Raw genomic sequence first — 13,347 nt, forward strand, 5'->3', positions numbered from 1 at the left:
AGTTTTGCAGTGCAAACATGTCAGATCTTACCTCAAACAAACACACGTATGTGACTTTGACTTCTTCACCTTGATGTTATATCTAATGAGCATTTTTGCTGTCTGCAGCCGGATATTTAATGTCTAGCTAAAGATCTTGATGTCTATCTTGACAGTGACAGACAAATAGAGAAAATAAAACCCCTATTTTAACAGATTTTGATAGGCTGTTTTGGTGTACATTGGCACTAAATGCTGTAACCTCCCAATGTAAACTCCCTGAGCTTACAACCCTCCAGTCAAACACGTTCTACAGAAAACAAGAGACAACAGGTCTAGTCCGGATCTCATATACTGTACAGCCTCAAGCTGAAGTACCCACCACAACAACCGTTACTCTAAATGCAAATGAGAGCCTCTTCTTATCAAAGAGAGCTGCTGCTGGAATGTGCTTATTATAAGTTTTAGGGGAGCATACAATAATCTATTTGTTCCCGAGAGGTGACCCAGGTCCCCAGCTCCCAAATCAGTGATTGTGTTTTCATTGGCTATTTGGTGCTCCCTCTTCACACCGACAGAGCCATTCATCAATTGTTGATTAGGTGTCTCCTGTATAGGGACTGACTGTGGGTCTATATATGATCAGGTCATTGCCTTGCTGCTGATGCAGCTATAAGAAATACTGTAACTGGTTGCTGGTATAATAGCTGCAGTATCACTGTAAGTTATGTTTGGCATTTTTATAATAATAGTAGTTGAAACTAGATTTTCTGTTTGATTAATTGGCTAATCATTTCAGCCTCTAGTGTCATTTCTCTTTGTGTCCCAAATTACTCTATAAATGGTCATAGATTGTTTCCTTGAGTATTTAATCCTGCATTACACACTGTTCAGACTGTCCCTCTATTTTTTCCAAAATGCCATTGATGCATTTTGCATTTCCCACAAAAGGTAAGTGCATTATGTCAGTTATGTATTTGACTGGAACATGATTTTACTATAAAGCTCAGGGCATACTGTACAAAGCACAGTGGTCTCTTTGTACATTACCCCACTAGGTGTCAGTAGACTTCTTATGTAGCCTACTGCATGCTGTAAATGCAGACAAAAGGTATGCATGGGTACTCAGTATTTTCTCCTTGCACATGAATAAAACAAGCAGAAAAATGTTTAGCATGCCATTGCATATACATTGCAGCAATATAGAGCTGCTTGCACTTAAACTTATTCCCAGTCCATTCATGTCTGCATCATTCATTAAAAACATGTCTTTCCAACACTGCTCTTCAAATATATTTACTAGATGACTAACTATTTTTTGACGAACGCACTAAATCTTTATGGAAATTGATACTTTCATCGATGCCCTATTTTTCTTTTAGAGCAGAAGGGGCGGAGGGAGATGCAGAGGAGAGGGGCGGTACTAAGTGTCCTCCAGTCATCCTCTCTACTCCCTCTTTTCATTCGTATGCTGCATTTGAACGGAGTCAGACAGGGAGGAGAGACCAGTAACCGGTTCACAAATTACTCCACAGTCCATTTTTGAGGAGTAAACAAACGATTTTGAAAACAGGAACTAAAAATTCTGGACTTTTTTTTTTCTCTCTCTCCTGCACCGGATATTTTCCTTTATTTAATCATGCCGGAGGAATATTTCTCTTAACGTTATTAGCCTCTGTGAGATCCTTTTTCTTCTTCCTCCAAAGCCAGCATACAACCATACCTGTCTCAGGTCAGGTAGCGCATGTTAGAAATAGAGAATATCTTTAGCTAATGGCTTAAACAAAAAAAAATGTAATTAACTCTCCTTCAGATGAGGTAGCCAAGCCCAGCCGCTGGCATCTGAAACAGCTGTGTCGTGTCGAGAAGATTGTGGATTAATTTTTTTCTCCCCCCCCCCCCCCCCCCCCCCACACCTCCTCGAATATCTCCAGAGAAACCACGGAGCCGGTTTTTTTGAGTGGCCAAAATGAGCGTCGATTTAATTGAATCAACTACATGAGTGGAGTCAAAACAAACGCATATTTCTCCTCGGGAGCGCACTTTTCTTTTTTAAAACGGCGCCAGTCTCCCTGGTAAAAATATGGAAAGCGAGGTTTTCACGCCTTTGCTGGAGCAGTTTATGCTCACGCCTCTGGTCTGCTGGGTGAGCGCCCTGATTCTCTATTCACATGTGTATTAAGCTCACTCATTAAACACCCCACTCATTTCTTTTTAAAGTGTTTATTGATTGTCTTAATACCTCTTCGCGTTGTCCCATTTATTTTGCAGGTGAAGACAGTCGGGCAGGCGACTTTGACCGATGGCACCCAATTATCGGAATATATTGAATTAGTGGATGGGATTTACCTGAACGAGATAATGCTCGAGATGTAAGTAATCTGAAATGTCCCCTACACCAGGATTGGTCATATAAGAGCATGCAGACCTTTTGCTTTGGGATCTCAAATGCATGATGTATACACCTCAACAACTTGCATGATGTAGTAGTCACTATTAATAGTTGGATATATATATATAATATATGTCGTTTTTGCTTGCTCTTTGGGAGTGGACGTGAGACAACAAATGACACCCTGGGGCCTTTAGTGTGGTCATCCCCACATGACCAAATTAAGCATTTCTTCAAGAGCTCCAGCCTCCTGTCCAGCACTTGGAAATTGTCTGCTGAAGTGAATGTAGGCTACGCACAAAAGGGACCTTGTATTGGGGCCAAACATGGGTCACACTGTCAAAAAATCTTTGCAGACAGTTATTGTCAGCGTCCCTTGGAGCTGTGTCTGTTTGCTCTCACAAGCATCCGTGCTGCAAGGAGGCAGCAAGCAGCTCCACAACCTCCAGTAGCCTTGTGTGTGTGTGTGTGTGTGTGTGTGTGTGTGTGTGTGTGTGTGTGTGTGTTTTTCTTCCAGTCGCAGAAGACTGTCATCTGCAGCTGACTCTGGGGGAGACGCATCGCTCCCGGAAGCTGCAGAGCTCACGTTTCCCGCTGTGCTGCAGATTAGAAACTAGAAATAGTAGCCTTAAGCGGACAGACACTGGAAGCAGTGCAGAATCTGTTTGCAGATTACACAGCGATGCACATCCTTCATTAATGTGGCAGGCCAGCACGGACACATGTTTGTTGTTACTCAAGTAAATGGGAAGTGGATGCTTTGGCAGCTCTCTTTAAGATGGGGTGGGGGGGGGTGCTGGAGAAGATGAGGCATTAGATTTCCAGTCACCTCCTAACGTATAGCACGGCAGCAGACAGCTTTCCATTCCTTTGTCTGGCTTAGGGCTGCTACTTCCTGCTTGCAGGGCAATTTTTTTCTCCATATTTTCCACTAATGCCACACTCTACACTGTCAGCATTTACTCCGCCTTTTTGCTTGCTCCCAGTGGAATTGATTTTCACCTCAGAAGAGATTATAATGTAGTTTCATAGCCCAACTTCTTGTGTCACTTCAGTGTCTCTTGTATTCCAAGGTTTGATTTTTAGAACTTTCTCTGTGAGGGGACGCTTGTCTTCTGCACAAGTGTGTCTCTGTATTTGTGTCTCTGTATTTCTACATGTGCAGAGTGTACCTCAGTGTATTCAGAGTGAATTTTTTTTTCGAAGGGTTAAGCTGTAGCTGTGTTGTGCATGAGGAGCTGATTAACTCCGACTGGCCTTTTCCTGTCTCTGGTTGGTGTCCTCTTCCTCCCGCTCCGCCCTCGTCCCCTGTCCTCGACCTAACCCTACCTTCAGGTTTCAACTACCGCTTCGACCTCTCTTTCCCATGCTCGTGTGTCCTCCTCCTACTCCTCCTCCAGGCTGTGTCTCTACTCTCACAGGAATCCTTCAAAACAGAAAGGTGTTGAAGGAGGCCATTGCAGGTTCAGTCGGACAAGGTCGTCTTTCCTCTTCCACGCACGGCCTCTTCAAAACGATTAACAAGTCATCAGTATTTTTAGAGCATTTTCCCCCCTTTGGGAGATTGTATAGCGGGAAGCAACCGGAAGGATACGAGGGGGAAGGGCTGGAAGCGTGAGAGACAGAAAATTATTTTTCCAAACTGGTTGAAAACCTTAAACACAGCAGCAAAGATACACAAAGAAAGAGCAAGAGGGCGACATGCAAAAAAACCCAAAACAACTAAATTCAAGCCGCGGTTTGCCACATGGCAACGTCTCAGATCTACATATCAAGACCGAGATGTTTGGCAACAGGCACTCGGTAGGATTTCTGTCTGCAGATAAGTGGAATGAGCTGGACGGGAACTTTGTGTGTGTGTGTGTGTGTGTGTGTGTGTGTGTGTGTGTGTGTGTGTGTGTGTGTGTGTGTGTGTGTGTGTGTGTGTGTGTGTGTGTGGGTGGGTGGGTGGGTGGGTGGGTGGGTGGGTGGGTGTGGAGTGCTCCTGTACGGAGCAGCCAGCGTGGAGCTGAAATGAACTGTGACTGGCTTAGTGATCGCCTGACAGGATGTCGGGGATTGCCAGTCACTGCCAGCTCTGTTTATGTTTGTGTGTGTGTGTGTGTGTGTGTGTGTGTGTGTGCTCTTCTGTGGGGCTTCTCTGTGTCTACGTGGGAGTATGTGTATCTGTGGATGTTTTTTTTTTTTTTTTTTTTTTCCATTTTCTTCTGTGCATTTTTCTTTTGGACTGAGGCAGCTGTTGGTAGTCGTCTTGCCCAGCCACCCTCCCACACAAAAGGCCTACAGTGTCGGTCAGACGTTACGTTGGTGAGACTGCTTTTTTGTCTGCCTCTCCCACTTTTACCAGCACCACATGCTCACGTCCAGTAAGCTGCGCTGAGCTGAAATACACGGTATAATAAGCTAAAATATATGCACCTAAGCCACAATTGCAGGGAGTTTTAGATGATGGCCTTCCTCAAAGACATGCGCTTTGTTCTATTTTTTAAAAACGTAATATTGGGGGATGCACCAATCTGACTGTTTTAGTCCCGATAAAGATACCTGGGCTTTGAGTATCAGTCAATACCGAGTACTGATCCCATACCAGGATTGCATTGCTAACCTTCGGTATCTGTGCATGAATTCATCATTAGTATTAAAAGACAGAAATGTAGTTGAAACAGACCTCAAGTTTATTCACATTTCTTGCTGTGTGCTGGCTGGAAGCATTACATGAGTGTTTAGAAATGCCTGATTCCCTCTCATCATCTCTCTCTCTTACACTGTTACTCATTAAAAGTAGCTAAACCACAGGAAAGTTTTCCAACTTCTTTGAGGGACTGTAGGCGATGATTAACGGGGGGCTTGTATTCATTCCAGTTCTCTGGCTTCCTACAAAACACACTCTCACTTACTCACTCTGTTTATTCTCACCCCCTCTGCTCTGACAGCTTGAGATATTTCGTAGTAAATGTTGGGTTGGCATTTCCCTGCTTGGGTTTGATCATTTCCTGCAAAAAAAAAAAAAAAAAAAAAGGCTCCGCTGCTGTTACCTCCAGTCAGTACTGTTTACACTGAAAAAAATAACAATTAGAGTTCAGCACTAATATTTAATAAAATGTTCTCTGCTGCTAGGAAACAAGGATAAAACTCCAAAGACTAAACGCATTAGTATATTGTTTAACATGGTTCAATTGATTTACCCTAAAAATCGTTTTCCTCTCACAAACTCACACGAACAGTCCTCTGGCTGGAGAAACTTGAGCGTTTAACATTTTTGCTGGTGATGTCAGCTGTTGTAGTGTAAGCTGTAGCGTTGCTGTGTGCACGTCTCTGCGCGGCTTTAGTGCCGACATGGCAGACAGCCTGGCAGCAGTTGTCATCGAAACAGCATGGGAGAGCGTAGAAGGAGAAGAAGAGAGAGACCCCAGGATTATCTAACGGTTTGCTGACACCCAGATGGCACCTCCCCCACCCCCCTCCCCCCGCCCTCTTGTGACTGACATTACCTAGCCAATTAGATTGCCTCCTCCGGGCTGTCAAACCAATTAGTTTTTTCCCGCTCAGCAAGAGGGGGCAATTAAAGTTTTTTCAGAGTGACAACTGTCCAGTTGAATCCTCCGTTGTAGACCCGTGCTGACTCATCGGCCTGTTCAGTGAACCCGTCAGTCTGTCCTCTGCGGGCTGTCGGGACTGAGATAGACACAGACCAGAATAAAAAAGGAGATTTGAGTCAATTTAATCTTATTTGTATAGCGCAATGTCACAAATTTTCCACAGAGGGCTTTACAATATGTACATATAACCCTAGCATATGACAGATTTGATACATATGAGAGTCATAATAGCAGTAGTAGCACTAATAATTGCAGACATTTGATGAGTCTTACATGATTTTTTTACATATCATTTGCCATATTTTTTTTTTAAACTTGCACTGCAAAGTTGTGTGACCCTGGAAATCAGTCTGAAAACTGATTGTTTGCTAGTTTGAGGGATTAAGTGCAAGTATAGAGAGATAAAACGTGGATTATGAAAAGAATGCCGTCACGCATGTTGGTCTGGTTAATTTCTGTTGGCTCGAGTGTTCGGACAGATCCGTTCATGTCTGTCGCTCTGTCTGTCTGGCTGGCTGCACACATGGGAATCAGAGTGTAAAAAAAAATGAAGGTAACATTTTTCATCTTTTCATTCTCACGGTGCTTTCTAGTGGTTGTCTACCATGAAGAAGTAAACCTATGAGTCAGCGAATATGAATCTATTAATACTGAATGCAGATTTGAAAACCGTTTTTTCTCTCAAGGCCACTTTACGGTAATTTCCCTTTGTCGGCTCATATTCACAGGATGTCCTCGCTGCGCCTGTCATCGCTTCCTTTCATGACAGAATTGGCTTTTCGACACGTCGTGCATACACAAACCACTCGGCCAATGGGCTCTGTGGAAGAGTCTCGGTGCTGAATGACGAGTGTTTGGTTTTAGCCCTGGACCCAGTTGGTCTTTTGTTGTAGGCTATCAGATGCATCGTTTCTCTGGTTATTGTTGTACTAACATATGGAGGCTACATTCTGCTCATGCTCTGCTTTTTATGGCTTTGTTGCTCTGACTTAATATTCTGAGGTTACCAACCATCTGGCAATGTTTGTTTATTACAGGCAGAATCTAGAAATGGCCACAAACAGACCAAAGTACATTCATCTTTTTCAGTATCCTACCTTGAACAAACTCCTGTTTATGTTGCCCTTTTAGACCTACTGTAATTAAGAAAATGACATGATCATAATGAATGAAATTCATTAAGGATCTTCAATATGCCGTTTTAGAATAACTCTCCCACTCTTCCTTTCCTTTCCTTTCTCCCTTGTATTCGTCTGATACCATTAGAGCTGCAGCAATTAATTGATAAGTTAATGAAAGCTATTAAGTTCATTTTTGAGCAAAAATACCAGAAATGTGCTGGTTCCAGCTTCTCAAATGTAGCAGATTACTAATTCTTTTAGTCATTTAAGTAAAATATCTTTGGGTTTTGGACCGATGGATTAAACCAGACATTGGAAGACGTTACCTTGGATTCTAGAAAACTGCCATGACGCTCATCTTGTTTGTCTCTCTTCCCCCTGTCATCTAATTCATCTCCCTCTTTCTGTCATCCCTCTTTTTTCATCATGTCTCAACACCTACTGCTACTGTACCTTTTAGCTCTTTCCCCCTCCGCTCCTCCTGCTGGAGTCATTTCCTTCATCTCTGTCTGCTCGTCTGTCCATGCCTCACCTCTCTCTCTCTCTCTCTCTCTCTCTCTCTCTCTCTCTCTCTCTCTCTCTCTCTCTCTCTCTCTCTCTCTCTCTCTCCCCCTCTTCCTCCTCTGTTTTCTTTGAGCAGCATGTCGAAGCCTTTGTTGCTTTCTCTGGGGCTAGGTACAGCAGACATATTTGAGATTCCAGCTGGACTAGAGAAAAGAGGCAGGCAGAGCTGCTGCTGGGGTGTTCAGTCTGTTCCCTTCTCCCACTGCTGCGTCCTGGACTGTGGGGGTCTCCTGCCCTCCTCATCAAAGTGTGGAATCACACATCAATCTGTCGTCTCACATAATCATGCTTGTGTCATGCCGTCTTCGCTGTGTCGGTCTAGAAGGAGGATGTATATCAAGTCAGACAGGAAGCAGCAGCTGTGACCTTGACAGGACAGGCCTTTTAACAAGGCTGTGTTAATGTGAGGCACTCCACATCCCACAGCCAAGGACATGCTAAACCCCACGTGGACCATTTTAGGATTTTAAGCGCAGGTTTCTCCGCCCTAGCATTTCAGAATCGGACTGGTTTTACTGGGATCGGCATTTAAAGCAATGCATTCTCAGGATTAGTTGGGGTTTCACCATCTGTCAGGTAATGGCATATATTACCGTTTAACCCGAGATCTTGTTCGAGAATTGGTTAATTTTAGCTGTTGCTGCTGTTTGCCGTTAATGCAAACTCAACACTTCCTCCATCTGCTTCATGTTACAAACCCCTCAGTAGCTCAGGGGGCAAAATCCCTTCTGTTCCCTGGAAGACTTTTTTTTGCTGTGAAGCATCTGCAGGAAGTGTTGAGTTGTTCATTAACAGCAGCTTAACATTGAGAATTACCAGCACAGTAGAATTAATCAGTGATCACTTCAGTTAAAAAAAAGAGGAACTCAGCAGAGAAGTGAGTGTGGCATGACAGTGTTGTTACAGTAAAAGGGATTGTTTGGTTTACTTGGTAAGCCATTATGATGCAAGCAATTTTACCCATTGTTTGAGACATTTTTATTGCATTTTAATGTAACCAGCACAAAGCAATGCATCAGATCACATCCAGTATGGCAGGAAGGAGTTTAGCTGCAGTCCCTATGGATACAACGGCAGAGCCGAGGAATGGGAAGGGGCCCTGTGGAAACAGAAAGACAAAGACAGGAGAGAAACGAGCCCATGAGAAGCCAAGACGAGGAAGTATAGGGTGATGAGAGCCACATACCAAGTCAGGTCCTCACTGGGCTTTTTATACATTTCCGTTCTCATGGGAAAAGGCTGGGGTGGGGTGGGGGGTGACTAAGTGGGATGCGGTCATCTGTGATTCAGGGTTCGACTCTGCATCATAGCAAAATGTATAATATTGGCAAACCTGGCTGCAACACTAACGTGTTATGTTTTGTAATATCTTCCCATCGCAAACCGATGGTTCCTTTTTTTTTATTTGGTATGTTAAATATGCATTACCGCCTTCTTCGGAAGTAGAAGGATGGTGCCATCGTAGCGTCTGATGTTCTGAGGTCGTTGCTTGATTCTTCACTAGTTACTGGCTATGCTCGTTGCCTGTTTGTGCTTACTGTGCTCTCAAGCTTCCATTTGGAAAGGCGGTCAGCGCGTTAACATGCACTCGGGTAACAAGATTTGATTTTAACAAGATTAAGGCTGAATTCCAGTTATTGGAACTGCCGTGTAAACATTCAAACCAAGTTATCGTGCTTGTTGATTTACCGAGCTTTATCACTCATCACTCTCCTGAATTAGCCAACTCCTGCCATGTGCACGTCACAGAGTGATGTGGGATGGTACTATTTGAAATTCTATAAACTCATTCAATATGTTCATTATTTTTCCCAGTCTTATATCATATGGCCTGTCAGCTACTAGGGAAACTTCACAAACAACTAATTAATGAGAACGTATTGCTTGTTGGGTTAGTAGTGTTTCTACAAGGCATGTAAATGTTTTAAGTTAAGTAAGATGTTGATCTGCGTAATTGAGTGAAGTGTATGTTCTGAGGGGCACACTGGTTCAAATGTTGTAAGTTTGACATTTTAGATTTCATGTTCTAGTTTGTTGTGAGTGGATGACTACTCCTGTTCCTCTCAGACAAGTTTTCGTTTTTAATGACGATGTTACAGAAACAGAGCCACAGAATTGCCCTGAACTGGACTGCTAACATTAGCGTGGCTGCTAATAACTGCTCACCCCCCAGATTCCTCTTTCTGTAGCTGCTTTCTGTGTGTGTGTGTGTGTGTGTGTGTGTGTGTGTGTGTGTGTGTGTGTGTGTGTGTGTGTGTGTGTGTGTGTGTGTGTGTGTGTGTGTGTGTTTGTGCATCTCTGTCTCTCACACACACTCACACGGTCACAAACACACACTCCCCTGCTGTGTTTGGACAGTACAGCTCATAAGCTCTATCCCCAACACGTGGCCAAATGAAGCCTGCATTGCTTTCTTTGTGTGTGTGTGTGCATTTAGCCTACTTTGTGTGTGCGTGTGATTGTGTGTGTGTGTGTGTGTGTGTGCCTGGCTGCCCATGCTGACTGTAATGTAGCCTGTCATATATAGGTTAACACTACTCTCCAACCTACCCGGCCAATCAAAGGCAGGAGATGAGAGGAGAAAGCGCAGTGGCCCTAGGCTCTACATAAGGCTGCAGTGCCCATCGACAGCACCGACGGACCGGCTTATTGACTGGCCGTCTGGCCGACTGGCTCGCTAGTTGTCTGCCTCGCTGGCTCTTTAGTTGGCTTTCTGCCTACCTAATGTATTTGTCTATTTAAAGCTGTAGGTTTACTGTATCAGCAGGAACAGGGAGGGAGGCAATAAGCGGGATGTTTGACCTCCGTTACCGTTCTAAGTCCCTGTGTTTAGTCGTCTGCCGATCCACAGGGGCTGTCGGCATGTCGCGTGCTCGCATGTGTGGCACCAGAGCCCAAAAAAACAAGGCATGTACTGTGAGTAGTAGTCAGGGTTATATTGTTGTGGCCGCCATGTTCTTGGCTGACTGATGGTGAAGGAATGTATGACTGGGCAACCCCTTTTTTTTTGTTTTTCTATCTTTCAATCTCTTTCTCTGTCTGACAGGCACACACACACACACACACACACACACACACACACACACACGCACCTCATTCACCACATCGCCCTCCTCGCCCTGACAGGATTACAGCCTCCTGTGCTTCTTAATTAACGGGTTAAATAGACCCCCTACTATGGACCTCCAAAGGGGCTGCGTGTGTGTGTGGAGGGGGGAGATGGGGGAGGTCACATGACTGTTCATTTAGACCAGTATTAAAAAGAACCCTGTGTCCTCCTGATTAGCATGATGATGGTGTGTGTGTGTGTGTGTGTGTGTGTGTGTGTGTGTGTGTGTGTGTGTGTGTGTGTGTGTGTGTGTGTGTGTGTGTGTGTGTGTGTGTGTGTGTGTGTGTGTGTGTGTATCAGGGCGGAGGCTGATCAAAAGACTAATTAACACATCCACACTGCAGCCGGTTGACTTAGGAGAAAGACATTCTGCCCTTGTTCTTTGTGTAGCACAATTAGCTTATTATTATATTAGAATATGAGTTAAGCAACTACAGCATTAAATACATATTCCAATGAGCACAGTGATGTTCGGCAGCACAGTCTTTTTGTCATCAAAATGTGAATTTTATCAAAATGATTGCTGGGAATTTGGGATATTTATATTTCTGGGTATAGGACGGGTTCATATGGTTTGGTTTTATATGAAATATATCTATGTGTAATCAGAAACAGAGCAGCACTATGGTAAAGTCATTAGGAAGAGCCATTCAAGCAGAAGTCCCCCGTGACTGCAAGCATCCACCGAGCTGAACGTCCTTCAGGAAGATAAAGAATCCTTCACCTTTGACCTCTTCACTCAAACAGAGCAAGACAGACGATAAAAAAAATAGAAAAATCCTGATTTATATACCGTCTTAATGTTTTTTCAGGATTGAGCTCCATGCACCCATATAGACATGCTATTCTGGAGTGCTAGAGCGCAGATGCAGACATGCACACACACACACACACACACATGCATGACTACACATGTGCTACACACTGCATGCATGCATACATTCACAAGCAGCCAGGACTCTCCTCCCCCCTACTTAGAGCATGTTGACCCTCATATATAGGTCATGGGATCTATGCTTTAAAGTCTGAAGTACATATCACGAAAAAGAGAGCTGCCCTTTTAGTACTGGTGGTGTGAAGCTCTACAAATATCAAGAACACGAGAAGTGTTGTTTTCCCAGACAATCCCAAGGCAAATGTATTATGAATTAATGACAGGGTAGTTTTTTTTTTTTTTTTTTAGGGATGTGGGGGAGATTTGACTACTTTTTCCTCTTGGGCTTGATGCATGGTAGACGAAGGATGCTTTTGACATCTTGAGGACTTTATTCACTTATAAACTGTACACACACTGCACCGCTACGTTCACATGTCTAACGCTGCTGCTAACTTCATACTCATCGTCACGCACGCTTGTTCTCTCGACCAGACACTCGCTAGCGTTACGCCAGGCTTAGAATAAACGGGTGGAAACCCTGACAGAGTAAGTCAGGCAGACACACAGCTGACAAGCTCGCAGCTAAACGAATTGATTGGATGGAGGCCTACTGGGGAAGTGTTCGCATGTATCCACAACAATGCACGTAACATTGTGGCTGCTAACTCTCCCGGGCGGGTGAACCGGGGACTCAGTTGCCTGTTTTGCGAATACACACTGCAGTTTATCGTTGCTGCTGAGCGGCTTGTTAGACACTTCAACCGCAGCACCCTCTGCATGCAAGGCACTGAGGTTGTCGGTTAACGGTTAATGATAGGTTAGCAAGGTCGCCTATTGGTGAGAAAAAAATCATTAAAAATGAGCTGGAGATTAACTTTTTTGTCCACCTGCCACTGTTGCTGGTGTATTCCAAAATCTACCAGCTACTTAAAAGATTGAGTGAAACAAATCTAGGAGCCACTTTACCAGTTTTACAGGCTGGTGGTTGGTGCTAATTTCCAACCTTAGTCAAATGCATGCACCGTTTGAATTTTGTAAAAACATATTTGTTCAAATAGATATACAAGTGATGTTCATCTTGATATTTTACTGTGTAATCTTTCAAATATTAGTCAGTTGTGCTGGATTCCATTTACCTATGAATGTAACAGGACTTCTGTGCCTTACACAGATATTTGAAGCCTGCAACGTATGACAGCGTGTGGATTTCAAAGCGTCTCCCTGCTACTTGGTGAAACCGTATCGGCTCTTGTGGTGCTGCTTTGTCACCACCTCTGTTCTTGGAAGTGGGAGTCTATGAAATAGGAATTTCCCTCAGGGGATCAGTAGTTATTGCGTTAAGGCCACATGTCTTGCATAGCATTAGTCTGTTTAACTTTTAACTTGTAAGCATACAAAAACTGCCATTTCTACAACTTTTTTAATGAACACAATTCATGCTGTCAAAGGTAGCAGTTTAGAAGCCCTGACGGGTTAATTCTAAACTTAAAACGTTGTAAAGTAATTGATAAATGCATGGATTTCTGATGAGTACTGACCATGTGACTGGCAGATGGCATGTTGAGCATCCAAAGAGACAGAAAGACACAAAATTGCTCCGGAAACTCACCTCTCTGCGTCAATTAGTTCCACCAATTAACATGCCAATAACTGTGGTCTGACAAGGTTTTGAGATGAAATGAGGTTTGGTGTTTTTAAGTAATCAC

General features: G+C 43.7%; 1 protein-coding gene across 6 annotated transcripts in view; it reads left to right on the forward strand.

Moving 5' to 3' along the window:
* The first annotated feature begins 1,467 nt into the window (after nucleotides 1-1,467).
* ccdc88ab (coiled-coil domain containing 88Ab) overlaps nucleotides 1,468-13,347 on the forward strand; it is a 64,901-nt gene continuing 53,021 nt past the window's right edge. For all 6 annotated transcript variants that reach the window (XM_068719061.1, XM_068719032.1, XM_068719054.1 and 3 more), the window contains exons 1-2: nucleotides 1,468-2,125; nucleotides 2,251-2,351. In XM_068719061.1, coding sequence (XP_068575162.1) covers nucleotides 2,063-2,125; nucleotides 2,251-2,351 — 164 coding nt within the window. In that variant the 5' untranslated portion in view covers nucleotides 1,468-2,062. The remainder of the gene's footprint in view (nucleotides 2,126-2,250; nucleotides 2,352-13,347) is intronic.

This window comes from Cebidichthys violaceus, unplaced genomic scaffold (genome assembly GCF_023349555.1).
Source record: "Cebidichthys violaceus isolate CVI_PGR_0920_01 unplaced genomic scaffold, fCebVio1.0.p SCAF_10, whole genome shotgun sequence".
NCBI classification, from domain to species: domain Eukaryota; kingdom Metazoa; phylum Chordata; class Actinopteri; order Perciformes; family Stichaeidae; genus Cebidichthys; species Cebidichthys violaceus.